Below are 14,447 nucleotides of genomic sequence, written 5' to 3'. Positions count from 1 at the left end.
AGCTGGACAATGGGATGATTAACTCACCTGTAACTCTGAGCTGAACTCCAGGTTTACCCCACCATCTTTCTTTTTCTACATTTGTTATGATTCTGAAGCGGAACCGATGTTCATCCTTCTTCACTACATCACTCAGTTTGAGGGAGAAGTGTTTCTGATCATCAATGAAAAACTCGACTCTGCCTGAATAATCTGGGTCTTTACTCAGATCACTCAGCTCCACCCCTGTGTGTTTACCCCAGAAAGTCTCCTTCACTGTGAGACCTTCTGGGTGAGTAAAAGTTGCGTTCATAAACACTGTGGATCCATTTAAAGCACAGATTTCCAGTTGGTTGTACTTCACACTCCACTCTGTTCCAAAAGCTCCTGAAACATATGATGCATGAAAGAGCTGATTACAGAGTCTAGAGCCCATAAGACAGTCAGAGTTACTGTAGCTTACAGCTTCACTTCTCTCCTCTCCAACTCCAGCAGCTACTCTACACCACTGAGCTGATTCTGAGAGAAACCACAAACCACAACAAACACTGACTCACCAGCAGTCATGAGCAGAAAGACCAGAGGAAGAGGAGGAGCCGTTCTCAATGACCTCATCACAGCAGCCTGTGGGAATAAATGATTTAATTTAATTATCAAACACAACGTTACTTGATCTTAATTTGTGTTTAACTTCTTTAAGAGGTTAAATTCATTTAATTCTGACACAATAATGAAGTCTGTTCAATTCGGTCAGTTCTTTATATTTCTCTGATTGTTTGTTATAATAAACTAACCATAAAAACAAAATATTATATCTTGAAAACAGCTGTTAAAGTAACAGGTTTTGTTTAGACATTTCTGAGATTTTATGACCAGCAGGTTCTTCACAATGGAAGGTCTATACTGATCAACATGGATCACCTTCATTCAGAGCTATTTTCCCCCACAGTGGAGACTTAAGGCATCACATTTTGTTCCTTGGGCAATATCAGATCTTCATCTGCATTTTATTTGCAATATATTTGTGTTTCACATACTTTCTAAACGTCACATGAACATATATGTTCTTCATGCTTTCCCCCAAAAACAGTCCCACATGAGACACAGTTTAACTGAACATCTGACACAAATACTCAAATTTGTTCCATCATTCTCATAAACTATTAAAATCTTCTTAATTAAAGAGAAAGTCTTACCGTTCAGTAACGAGGCTCGTCTCCAGCGTCCAGACGATAAAGGGTGAGAACAGAGTCAGCACTGAGATGTTGAACTAGGTGTGGTTCACACGTTTAACTGTAAGCTACTGCGCTCAGTTGAAATGCTCAGTTATTAATATGCATCTTCCTCTAATTGGGAACACGTGACCTTTTGAGCTGCAGCCACAGATCTTTATCTTAAACTTCTGCACCGTCTGAATTTTCTCTCACTGAAACTGTGACTTCTGTTATTCACGTCTAGTATTACAGTTATTTAAATTAGACATGAACTGATGTAGGACCAGCTCCTTCTCTTCTCCTGCTACTGTATGAAGCAGTAATGATCACTGGTGTGTTTATCAGAGCTGATCTCAGTACAGTGTTACCCAGCTGATAGAATAAACACCATCAGATCATCTGAAGAACACAGTGACTGATCTGCTGCACGTTCCAGTCCCAGTTTCAACAAGCTCTCTTTGACTTGGCCCAGTCATGACCTGCATATATATATATATATATATATATATACATATAATATTAGCACTAGTTCTAAACAAGACCTCAGATGAACGAGATCCTGAGTCAGTATCCATGCAGCAGGACCTCAAATAGGTCAGCCTGTGGTGAAGGCCCTGCCGTGACTGTATTTCTTGCCACAGCTAAATTTGGGATGCGTCAAACACTGCTTGTCCAGTTCTACACTACCATAATAAAGTCCATCATCATGTCCTTCACCTCCATCTGGTTCAGCTCTGCATCTTCACACACTGAGCTGCAGCGAACGTCTCCACTCTCGAAGATCTATTCACATCTAGGACGAGGAAGAGGGTGGGACAGATCATGGCTGTGGCTTAGAAAATGAATGGATCTGCTGCTCAATTCTTTTAGCTCCACATACTGTAGTTATGTATTTCATTATCTCCCACTGGAAAGCCTTATATTATTTGCATATTATTTCTGTACTGTTTTTTTATGTTTAAATATAGTACATACTTTATTTTTCTACTATTTTTTCTACATTTGTTTTACTCACCGTAATTTTATGTTCACACCTGCACCAAAAGAATTTCCTTGGACTGAAAACAGACTTTGATTCTGGTTCTGAAAAGTGTTGACACCAGCAGCAAAACCTCCCTAATAAAACTGGACACATTGCCTTTTTCACACCTGGAAAAATGTCAGATACATCTGTTCGAAGATTCAGCTACACTTGATATTCATTAATCTCATGTGTCTGATGTCACTGTTTCAACTGCTGTCTGTGCTGGTCTGACACTACAAGTAACAGCAGGGTTTCATCACAACTGGTGTGACTGTCTCTGTCTGCAGTCTGTGAACTGACCTGGAGAGGGCGCTGCTCTCTCTGCTGGTTAAATTGTGGATGTTCACTGTGTGATGCTGATTGATTCGAAAGAAAAAGCTCTTTTGGCACCTTCAATCTGTAACAAATCACCTTCAGGATTTCCATGTGTTCTCTTTTGTAATGAGGATAGACTGACTTATGGCATATGGAAGATACTTTTATCCAGAGCAACTTACAATTTGATCATTTTACTCAGGCAGGTGAAGGCAGTGTTAGGAGTCTTGCCCAAGGACTTTTATTGGTATAGAGTAGGGTGTTTGCCCATGCAAGGATTTAAATCCCAGTCTGAAGAGGAGAAGGCTGAGGTCCTACCCACTGCACTATACCAACCTCTGTGTGTGTGTGTGTGTGTTTGTGTGTGTGTGTGTGTGTAACAATTCACTCATTTATTTATATCCAGACAGGCTTTTGGAGTCAATAATGCAACATAATTATCATTCATTATTTATATAATAGTTAATTAATTATTTATATAATAGAAGACACAAATGAAGTAGATACACTTGTATTTATATCAGCTGTGCTTATCATCAGTGATTACACTCTTGTTACATGTATTGTTAATGTGTAACTACATGGTTATTACAGACACTAAGAATTTTTACTAAATTAAACTAAACCTCTTAATTCTATTGATCACTGACAATCAGAATCCTAGAACAGCACCTCAGACAGCACTGTCACCTTTACACAGCTACATCCCTCAAACCTTAGACCTGCACTGCCATCTAGAGGAAGAGTTTTGATTGACACTGTTTTACAGTGTAAGGAACAATTTGACTGCAACTGAGTTACTGATGAACAGAGAGTTGTTCATGTTTCAGAGTAAAGGATATAATCTGTTTCAGCATCACGTGACATTGTGTAAGTAGACATCTAAATTTCACAATTTGACGTAACCTGACAAGACTGGTTGAGATGTCTAAACCAGGTTTGTGGCCATATTTTTTAAATGTTTGGATTTTTTTTTTTTTAGCCGCCTTCAACAGTTCTGATTGTGGACCATGGACTGACTTGTGTCATTGTTCTGACCATGTCAGCACTATAGGCTGCTATTATTGCTAATACTGCACTATGTAATTTATATCACAGTGCTCTTTTACACTTTATATGAATTAGGGACTACATATAAATGAGAAAGAGGCAGATACCGGTAAAAATAAAGGCTGAGATAAATATACATTTTGAAAAATGAACATGTGCAGGTTCCTAAAAGAGAAAATGGTTTTGTCTGCATTGGTATCAGAAGTTCAATAACAGCCTACTGACACAAATCAGTGCAGGCAGTCCAGCTCCTCAGGTGCTTATGAAGCTGTTCATGAATGTGTTTAAGTGTGTTGGGAAAAAGAGCAAAGAGGAAACTGTGCAGGACAGTTGGTCAACATGTTTAGACCCAAATGACTGACCTACAAAATGCAGCAGAAATATTTCATATTGACCTGCAGGGGGAGCTCTGACACTCTAGAACATGTAAACTTATGCCGCTCTAAGATCTAATACAACACTTCATTAGCTTTGTGCTAAGCACCCAACCCAGTGACCGCACCAGTGAGCGCCATCTCTTGGGGTTTTCAACCTCTTCCCACCATCTCTTGCAGCCTGTGTTGGCATGTGAGATAAACACACTGCTGCTTCACACGTCTTTGATCAGTGTCTGGAGTTTGGACACCTGGAACATGCTTGAAACAGAGTCACTATCCTGCACCTGGAACAAGCTTGAAACAGAGTCACTATCCTGCACCTGGAACATGCTTGAAACAGAGTCACTATCCTACACCTGGAACAAGCTTGAAACAGAGTCACTATCCTGCTCCTGGAACAAGCTTGAAACAGAGTCACTATCCTACACCTGGAACAAGCTTGAAACAGAGTCACTATCCTGCTCCTGGAACATGCTTGAAACAGAGTCACTATCCTGCACCTGGAACAAGCTTGAAACAGAGTCACTATCCTGCTCCTGGAACAAGCTTGAAACAGAGTCACTATCCTGCACCTGGAACAAGCTTGAAACAGAGTCACTATCCTGCTCCTGGAACATGCTTGAAACAGAGTCACTATCCTGCACCTGGAACAAGCTTGAAACAGAGTCACTATCCTACACCTGGAACAAGCTTGAAACAGAGTCACTATCCTGCACCTGGAACAAGCTTGAAACAGAGTCACTATCCTACTCCTGGAACAAGCTTGAAACAGAGTCACTATCCTGCACCTGGAACAAGCTTGAAACAGAGTCACTATCCTGCTCCTGGAACAAGCTTGAAACAGAGTCACTATCCTGCACCTGGAACAAGCTTGAAACAGAGTCACTATCCTGCTCCTGGAACAAGCTTGAAACAGAGTCACTATCCTGCACCTGGAACAAGCTTGAAACAAAGTCACTATCCTACTCCTGGAACAAGCTTGAAACAGAGTCACTATCCTGCTCCTGGAACAAGCTTGAAACAGAGTCACTATCCTACACCTGGAACAAGCTTGAAACAGACTCACTATCCTGCTCCTGGAACATGCTTGAAACAGAGTCACTATCCTGCTCCTGGAACAAGCTTGAAACAGAGTCACTATCCTGCACCTGGAACAAGCTTGAAACAGAGTCACTATCCTACTCCTGGAACAAGCTTGAAACAGAGTCACTATCCTGCACCTGGAACAAGCTTGAAACAGAGTCACTATCCTACTCCTGGAACAAGCTTGAAACAGAGTCACTATCCTGCACCTGGAACAAGCTTGAAACAGAGTCACTATCCTGCTCCTGGAACAAGCTTGAAACAGAGTCACTATCCTGCACCTGGAACAAGCTTGAAACAGAGTCACTATCCTGCACCTGGAACAAGCTTGAAATAGAGTCACTATCCTGCACCTGGAACAAGCTTGAAACAGAGTCACTATCCTGCACCTGGAACATGCTTGAAACAGAGTCACTATCCTACACCTGGAACAAGCTTGAAACAGAGTCACAATCCTGCTCCTGGAACAAGCTTTAAACAGAGTCACTATCCTACACCTGGAACAAACTTGAAACAGAGTCACTATCCTACACCTGGAACAAGCTTGAAACAGAGTCACTATCCTGCACCTGGAACATGCTTGAAACAGAGTCACTATCCTGCTCCTGGAACAAGCTTGAAACAGAGTCACGATCCTACACCTGGAACAAGCTTGAAACAGAGTCACTATCCTACACCTGGAACAAGCTTGAAACAGAGTCACTATCCTGCTCCTGGAACAAGCTTGAAACAGACTCACTATTCTATGGGATCGCGATCACAGTGGGACACGATGAGCTGCTGTCAACAGTTACTACTGAACTCAGTGAAATTAATCTGATGGGGTTTAAATAATGGAAATCAATAAACTGCTACAAATGAGAGTTTAATCAATAAAGAACTCTTTATTCACAGAAATCAGTAAAACATTTCAATTCCATGAAGTGCGACTTCAAATCAAACAAAGTCCGAGTTCATATCTCAAAACAGTCCAAATAAAAATGAATACAAACTCAGAGAAATATTTCTGTCAAAAGCTCTCAATAAAGAACATCAATAACATGATCAGTAATAAAACACTGCTTACTGCAGTATAAGAAACACAGATCAGTTAAAAACATACAAAGTTTCATGTAGATCTAAGCTAATGTGTCAGAAATGAAAAAGTGAGAAAAGTGAAAAGAAATGAAATATTAAACTTTAAAGATCACTCGCTCTCTCTCTGTCTCTCTCTCTCTCTCCTCTCTCTCTCACTCTCTCTCTACCTCTCTCTCTCCCTACCACTCTCTCCCTCCCTCTCTCTCTCTCTCTCCTCTACCTCTCTCTCTCTCTCTCTCTCTCTCTCTCTCTCTCTACCTCTCTCTCTCTCCCTCTCCCTACCTTTCTCTCTCTCTCTCTACTTCTCTCTCTCTCTCTCTCTCTCTCTACCTCTCTCTCTCTGTCTCTCTCTCTCTCTCTCTCCCTCTCCCTACCTCTTTCTCTCTCTCTCTCTCTCTCTCCCTCTCCCTACCTCTTTCTCTCTCTCTCTACCTCTCTCTCTCTCCCTCTCCCTACCTCTTTCTCTCTCTCTCTCTACCTCTCTCTCCCTCTCTCTCTCCCTACCTCTTTCTCTCTCTCCCTCTATCTCTCTCTCTCTACCTCTTTCTCTCTCTCTCTACCTCTCTCTCTCTCTACCTCTCTCCTCTCTCTCTCTCTCTCTACCTCTCTCTCCCTACCTCTTTCTCTCTCTCTCTCTACCTCTCTCTCCCTCTCTCTCTCCCTACCTCTTTCTCTCTCTCTCTCTCCTTTCTCTCTCTCTCCCTCCCTCTCTCTCTACCTCTCTCTCTCTCTCTCTACCTCTCTCTCTCTCCCTCTCCCTACCTTTCTCTCTCTCTCTCTACTTCTCTCTCTCTCTCTCTCTACCTCTCTCTCTCTACCTCTCTCTCTCTGTCTCTCTCTCTCTCTCTCTTTCTCTCTCTCTCTCTCTCTCTCTCTCTCTCTCCCTACCTCTTTCTCTCTCTCTCTCTCTCTCTCCCTCTCCCTACCTCTTTCTCTCTCTCTCTACCTCTCTCTCTCTCCCTCTCCCTACCTCTTTCTCTCTCTCTCTCTACCTCTCTCTCCCTCTCTCTCTCCCTACCTCTTTCTCTCTCTCCCTCTATCTCTCTCTCTCTAGCTCTCTCTCTCTCTCTCTCTACCTCTCCCTCTCCCTACCTCTTTCTCTCTCTCTCTCTCTCTCCCTCTCCCTACCTCTTTCTCTCTCTCTCTACCTCTCTCTCTCTCTCCCTCTCTCTCTCCCTACCTCTTTCTCTCTCTCCCTCTATCTCTCTCTCTACCTCTTTCTCTCTCTCTCTCTCTACCTCTCTCTCTCTCTCCTCTCTCTCTCTCTCTACCTCTCTCTCTCTACCTCTCGCTCCCTCTCTCTCTCTCTCCTTCTCTCTCTCTTTCGCTCTCTCTCTCTCTCTACCTCTCCTTCTCTCTCTCTCTCTCTCTACCTCTCCTTCTCTCTCTCTACCTCTCTCTACCTCTCCTTCTCTCTCTCTCCCTCCCTCCCTCTCTCTCGCCCTCTCTCTCTACCTCTCTCTCTCTCTCTCTCTCTCTCTCTCCTCTACCTCTCTCTCTCTCTACCTCTCTCTCGACCTCTCTCTCTCCCTCTCTCTCTCCCTCTCTCTCTCTCTCTCTCTGTATAGTAGATCTAGTCTTCTCTGACTGTGCTGTAAATCACTGAGGGATCTTCCACATTCTGAGTTGTTGACCTACGAAACAAAGAAAGAACAGAAAGAAAAACTGAAACCACAGCTTGACTCTTTCCCATCTTTAATGAACATGATCTCCACTACTCTCCATTTATTTAACACACTCAGTGTTGATCCAGCAGATGATGCTGAGATGAGAACTGAATTAGTCAAACAGTCCAGAGACCTTTTTCTGATAAAACAGCAGCTGCACCTAAAACAAAGTTCTGCCTCTGAAATTTCACTGAGAATCTAAATGATCTTCTAACTCTGTGAAGCTGCTCACAGTGCTGAGTTCAGCTCTGCTGATATTAAACAGTAACTAGTGAAATAAACATTTTCTACAGCTCCTTTATTTGTGAAGAGCTCATCATCATCTTGTGCACATCGTTCTAGGTTTATATTATTATGATCTTTTAAAACCTCATTAATAAAATAGCTGGAAACTAATTTATCAAGCTAATAACTGGAAAATTAACCAGCTGCTCATCGCAAAGCCGTCACTAAACTTGGGTTCTCTGGAGATGTTTAACTTGTCTTTGTGTATTATCATCATATTGTGCTCCACTCCTTACAGAGCCCTGAGATAAACTGACTCCGTACGGTGAAGTAAATATTCAATTCCATCAGTTTGTCTTTACAAAATGTGTTTACATTCATATTTTTAAGCTGTCAACAGGAAATCAGTCATTATCTTTAAACAGAGACCCCTTATATATACATTTCAAACATGGTCCTTTATAAACCAGCATAATATCAGGTCCCACTTTATATGGAGTGAAAGGGTTAACTCTGCTCTAACTCTGCTCTAAGCAGACTTTGCAGCAAGCATAGCTACTGTCCTTGGCAGTTTTGCACAAACAACTTGCTCCTCTTATCGGGACAACATTCTGTCCAGAACCATTTGTTCTCTTTCGTAGGTAAGATTATCGTACACAGAGCAGAAGCCCCCCTCCTTTGGGCAGTTCCGGTGGTCCGTGAGTGTCAGCTTAGCATTTCATGACTGTTAGACAACTTATTTGGGTCCACCCTGTTTGCTTGTACGCAACAGGGCAGGACGTGTTTGTATAAAAGAAGGAGTGCCCTTCTTTCTTTGTGCAGAAGACTTAATAAACTCTTTGATTGATTAAGAGAGTCGTTCTGTCTTCCTGCACCGAGCGCTCCCGCTGCAACTGAGGCTTTCCACAGGACAGGTGATTCACTCTCTGGTTCCTCTTCATGAACGGACCAAAAACGGCCGGTCCTTTCAAATGGTGACCTCCGACGTGTTCTCTTCACCCAGGTAAGTCCAATTAATCGTTTTTGGACCTCTACCTGGTTGTCGAGATCACCTGGGTGTTCAGAGCGAACCGACCCAGCCCTGTCGGGTGGGCGGGAGTACAAGAGTGAGAGTAGAGAGGGTACATTTAAACCTAAGCGCTTAGTGGGAGACAGGGAACGTCCTATAGTGGAAACTCTCAGTACAGCTCTCACTGTATTTTTCCATACTGGGCACGTCGTTCCGACCAGAGCCGGAAGAGACACCGGCTGCATGGATGCGTAGATGTAATTTGGGTTTGTCCAACCTAGCTGGTTGGACCGAAGGTAATCCGCAAATACCCGCATACCCCAGGGAGGGCACTTTCGATGTGGGCTATTTGGGTTCCGCACATCGCATGATTAATGAGGGCATAGGGGATCCTGGATGAGACCTATCTTACATGAATGAAAGCTATAAATCGTGGTATGACGTGAAAAAGGTGTGGGGTGAACCGAAGAAACTCTCTTTATGTGTGTGAAGTTTGGTTTTACCTCCAAGGTACAATGCTAATTTTATTGATGACTTCACAGATATGTTATCTTTTATTTCTACTGAATTTGATCATTTTGTTATTGCTGGTGATTTTAACATTCATATTGATAATCACAAGGATAATTACGCCAAAGAACTCTATGATGTACTTGAATGTTTTGAACTTTCTCAGCATGTGACTGGAAGCACACATTGCCATGGTCACACTTTGGATGTGGTTATCTCAAAGGGTCTTAACATTTCAGCCTCTATTAAGGATGTTGCATTGTGTGATCACTACTGTGTATTTTTTGAAATGTGGACTTCAATCCACAGCAGTGCCAGGCAAGTTAGGTTTAAGAAAAGACAGATAAATGACAGGACAGCTGCACTTTTTGTTACCAAAATGTGCTCTTCACCTTGCCAACCATCTGAATCATGACCTTCCTGTTGTGTCTCTCAATGTATCTGGTGTTGATTATAATTTTCTCATTGATACCGGCGCCACGCTCTCTTCGCTATGAGGGGCCTTTATCATCTAGAATCACTAGCTCTGTGGGTATTACAGGACAGCCCTTCTCATCTCCGTATACGCCCCCACTTCAGGTTGTATGCGACGCAGTGCGATTTACTCATTCTTTCGTGTTCATGCCAGATTGTCCCTTTAACCCTATGGGGCGGGATTTAATGAGTAAACTTGGTCTATCCCTATCCTTTTCTGGTTCGCGCATGACCGTGTCCACGGGAGATTTCAATCGCAATCTCAACATCGCCAATAAATCCTTTAAATCACCTGTGTCTGCTCTGCTGTCTGTCTCACACGCCACAGAGGTTCCTGAGCCTCTGCGTTCCATACCACACACTGTTTGGGCTGCACATAGGGATGATGTTGGCAGGGTTGATTGTAAACCATATGAGGCTACTCTAAAAAGCCCCACTCCTGTTTATGTTATACAATACCCTTTGCCCGAGCACAAACTGTGTGGTATAGACTCTATTCTACAGAAACTTCTTTCTCTAGGTGTGGTCGTCCCATGTCAAAGTGCGTATAACACACCGATTAACCCAGTCCCCAAGCCAGACGGTTCTTGGCGATTCACTCAAGATTTTCGACGCCTTAATGACGCCATCGTGCCTATCGCCCCAATTGTGCCTGATGTCTCTTCGATATTGACCTCCATTCCGTGTCAACACGCATTTTTTACTGTTTTAGACGTTAGTTCTGCTTTTTTCAGCATTCCTGTTGAACCTGACACCCAGCCGATTTTCGCTTTTACTCATCACCAACGCCAATACACGTGGTCTCGTTTGCCGCAAGGTTTCTGCGACTCGCCTGCGGCGTTCGCCGCGTCGCTCCGAGACCTCATTTCTGACCTTTCCCTCCCCGGGGGTGCTGTGCTCCTGCAGTATGCAGATGACCTTCTGATTTCGGCCCCTGACAGCTCCACGTGCACTGAGGCATCTAAACTGGTCCTCATGCGCTTGGCTACCCTGGGCTTCAAGGTTTCACTAAAGAAACTGCAGTTCTGCCTACCCCGGGTCCAATATCTGGGTCATGAACTATCTCAAGGTCAACGCCTCCTCTCCGCTGACCGAGTGTCATGCATCACGCAGCTTCCCAAGCCCGCCACCAAGCAGGCTATGATGTCTTTCCTCGGCCTCATCAATTACTGCAGACAGTGGATTCCTGACTGCTCCGCGCATGACAAAACACTGCGTGCCTCCTTCACTCACGAACAGGCCATGACTCATCGCCTCACATGGACTACAGCCATGAACTGTGCATATTCTGCTCTACTGTCCTCACTGCAGTCTGCACCAGCCTTGGGCCTGCCCAACTACGCTCTGCCATTTCACCTGTGGGTGTCGGAGTCGGGGGGCACTGCTGCTGCGATTCTGGCTCAGCCCCACGGGGGAGGTTTGCGCCCTTGTGCATATTATTCTAAAACATTGGACGTTACGGCCCGAGGCCTTCCGTCCTGTCTCCGAGCGGTCGTGGCGTGCGCACTAATGGTACAGGATGCTGAAAAAATCGTTTTAGGTCATGACTTGACCTTACACACCTCTCATCAGGTCTGTCAGCTCCTAAATAACTGTTCTACACCACCGTTACGCTTTCGCCGTAGTTCATGATTTTGGGGGAATCTGGCATCAACGCGGTTTCGTTACTACTGATAACAAACCCATTTCCCATGCGTCGCTTATCGAGGACCTGATCAGGGCGAGCTTCCTGCCCTCCCGACTGGCCATTGTTAAAGTTCGCGCTCACCAGCGTAGTAGCGACCCTGACTCTGTTGGTAACAATACCGCCGACTCTGCCGCAAAACGCGGAGCTCTTCATGGCCCCACTTGCCCTTTTATGAATTCGGCTTCCTTCTCCTGTGCTGCACTCACGGTTGACTTACTTCCTCGTCTTGATCTTGACTGTATTCAGGCCACCAGCTCGGACTCTGATATCAAGCATTGGCTGTCATCGGGCTACGATCCAGCCGTCAAACCGCTGCGCAACGCCCGCACATTGTGTTCCGTTCCTCGTTCCCGATTTTCATGGTATTTCGCATCGGGAACGAAGAGGGGTAAAGCGTGACATGTCCGAATTGTTTTGCATTCACAATTTGAACTCTGCCGTTGATCGCATATTAGACCGTTGTCTTACATGTGCACAGAATAACCCAAAACCGGCCGGACCGCACCAAGTTCTTCCTAAACCGGAAACACCTTTCCAAGAATGGCAAATCGATTTCACACACATGACGACTGTAGGGCCGTACAAATATTTATTGGTCTTAATAGATAAATTTTCTCGTTGGACAGAGGCGTTCCCATGCAATAAAGAAAATGCAAATACAGTTGTGACAAAACTATGCCAAGAAATCGTACCGCGTTACGGTGTCCCCTTAGGAATAGACTCCGACAAAGGCACACCGTTCACCTCCAAAGTCACACAGATGCTCGCGAAGCACCTGAGCATAGACTGGGCTTTCCACATCCCCTATCACCCTCAATCCTCGGGTATGGTCAAAAGGGTTAATCGGACTATAAAAGGGCGGTTATGAAAGGCCATGCAGACGCAGAACACTACTAATTGGGTGAAGGTTTTACCTGTAGTTTTGGCCAAACTGCGGATGGCGCGCACAGACACTCTGGGTGGTCTGTCGCCGTATGAAATTGTCATGGGACGTCCGTTCCCCCTCCCATGGCGTCAGAAATCGGCTCTGGGGGGAACGGCGGACTTGGATGTGCGTCGCAGCGAGTACACCGCAGGGTTGTTAACTGTTCTGAATGAATACTGGGAGAGGGTCAACCAAACTATCACAGACCCTCCCAAGGTCCCAACTCATGCTTTTAAGCCGGGCGATCAGGTATTGGTCAAGAAATTTGAGAGAAAGGGTTTTTCAGACTCCCCTTTCTCTGAACCCACTACTGTACTCGCTGTCACACGCACGGGGGTATTAACTGATCTTTTTCCACAGTGGATTCATGCCTCCAGATGTCAGTCAGCCCCGCAGTGATGTATATACATGTTAGACGTCTAAATATTTTTGTTTCCTATCTCTAACCTGTCCTGTGTTACAGAAGTATGTTGCAACTAATATTAATCCTGTGCCTGGTGGAACGTGCTGGCGGATCCCCCATGGATAACGTTTTCTGGCAGTATGCTAACTGGACTGCCAAGCAGTACACCAATGACTCCTGCTATGTGCGTCACCTGATGCCCTCCAGTGTGAAAAGCACTCCATGGCCATGGCCCCTCAGGATCTCTCTGCTACTCTGCAGGCGGTAGCACACATCTGTCTGTCTCCTGACTGTTTGAATGTTACTCATTATGATTACCCTCACATTAATTATTCTCTTTCTTTATCACAGGATTTTTGTTCTAAAACTCGCAACACTACAGATCTTGCTACATGTTTGCAGTACATTCTTAAATATGTCCTTACTAACTCCTTACTAACTCCTTACTAACTACTTACTCCTTATTTTGCCATGGCTGTCCCCATTATCTGTATGGTTTTGCTGTTGTTGTGTTTGGGTCCTTGTTTTTTTCAGATGCCTCATGGAAAGGGTCTTACGCGCTGGCCTCTGCGATACGACCCCCGCGGCCCGTATACCAGCCTCTCATCTCCAGCACCAACCATATGTATGTGTGTTCTCACGCACCATTGTAACTCGCCTGTTATGCCTCACCAGTTTGTTGAGGCATAAAAGAGGGGAATGAAAGGGTTAACTCTGCTCTAACTCTGCTCTAAGCAGACTTTGCAACAAGCATAGCTACTGTCCTTGGCAGTTTTGCACAAACAACTTGCTCCTCTTATCGGGACAACATTCTGTCCAGAACCATTTGTTCTCTTTCGTAGGTAAGATTATCGTACACAGAGCAGAAGCCCCCCTCCTTTGGGCAGTTCCGGTGGTCCGTGAGTGTCAGCTTAGCATTTCATGACTGTTAGACAACTTATTTGGGTCCACCCTGTTTGCTTGTACGCAACAGGGCAGGACGTGTTTGTATAAAAGAAGGAGTGCCCTTCTTTCTTTGTGCAGAAGACTTAATAAACTCTTTGATTGATTAAGAGAGTCGTTCTGTCTTCCTGCACCGAGCGCTCCCGCTGCAACTGAGACTTTCCACAGGACAGGTGATCCACTCTCTGGTTCCTCTTCATGAACGGACCAAAAACGGCCGGTCCTTTCATTGAGTGTCTCTAATAACTGTGTAGTTAAGCATGAATAACATATGCATTAACACTAACTGCTGATGATTTAGCCACTGTTACAGATGGATTACAGAAGTGCAGCATATGTAATTACACATGTGCACCAACCTCAGTTTTGCCTCATGAAGTTACTGAAGTGTCTCTGCACAGGAGCTTTACTGTGGTGCAGTGTCAGTTACACTGTAAACTAAGTGGACAGGTCCTGTGTAATTACTATGTAGTTACTGTGTAATAA

At 44.4% G+C, this 14,447-nt stretch overlaps 1 protein-coding gene across 1 annotated transcript in view; it reads right to left on the bottom strand.

The window, feature by feature from the left end:
* LOC119264688 (B-cell receptor CD22-like) overlaps nucleotides 1-14,447 on the bottom strand; it is a 66,224-nt gene that overhangs the window by 45,974 nt on the left and 5,803 nt on the right. Inside the window, exons 2-3 of the mRNA XM_037543315.1 lie at nucleotides 537-603; nucleotides 28-366 (exon numbers count right to left, since the gene is read on the bottom strand). Of these exons, the coding sequence (XP_037399212.1) occupies nucleotides 28-366; nucleotides 537-594 (397 nt within the window). The 5' untranslated portion in view covers nucleotides 595-603. The remainder of the gene's footprint in view (nucleotides 1-27; nucleotides 367-536; nucleotides 604-14,447) is intronic.

The sequence above is a fragment of the Pygocentrus nattereri genome, chromosome 12 (assembly GCF_015220715.1).
Source record: "Pygocentrus nattereri isolate fPygNat1 chromosome 12, fPygNat1.pri, whole genome shotgun sequence".
NCBI classification, from domain to species: domain Eukaryota; kingdom Metazoa; phylum Chordata; class Actinopteri; order Characiformes; family Serrasalmidae; genus Pygocentrus; species Pygocentrus nattereri.
The sequence above is the reverse complement of the archived record's forward strand: the minus strand, read 5'-3'. Positions and strand labels throughout refer to the sequence as shown.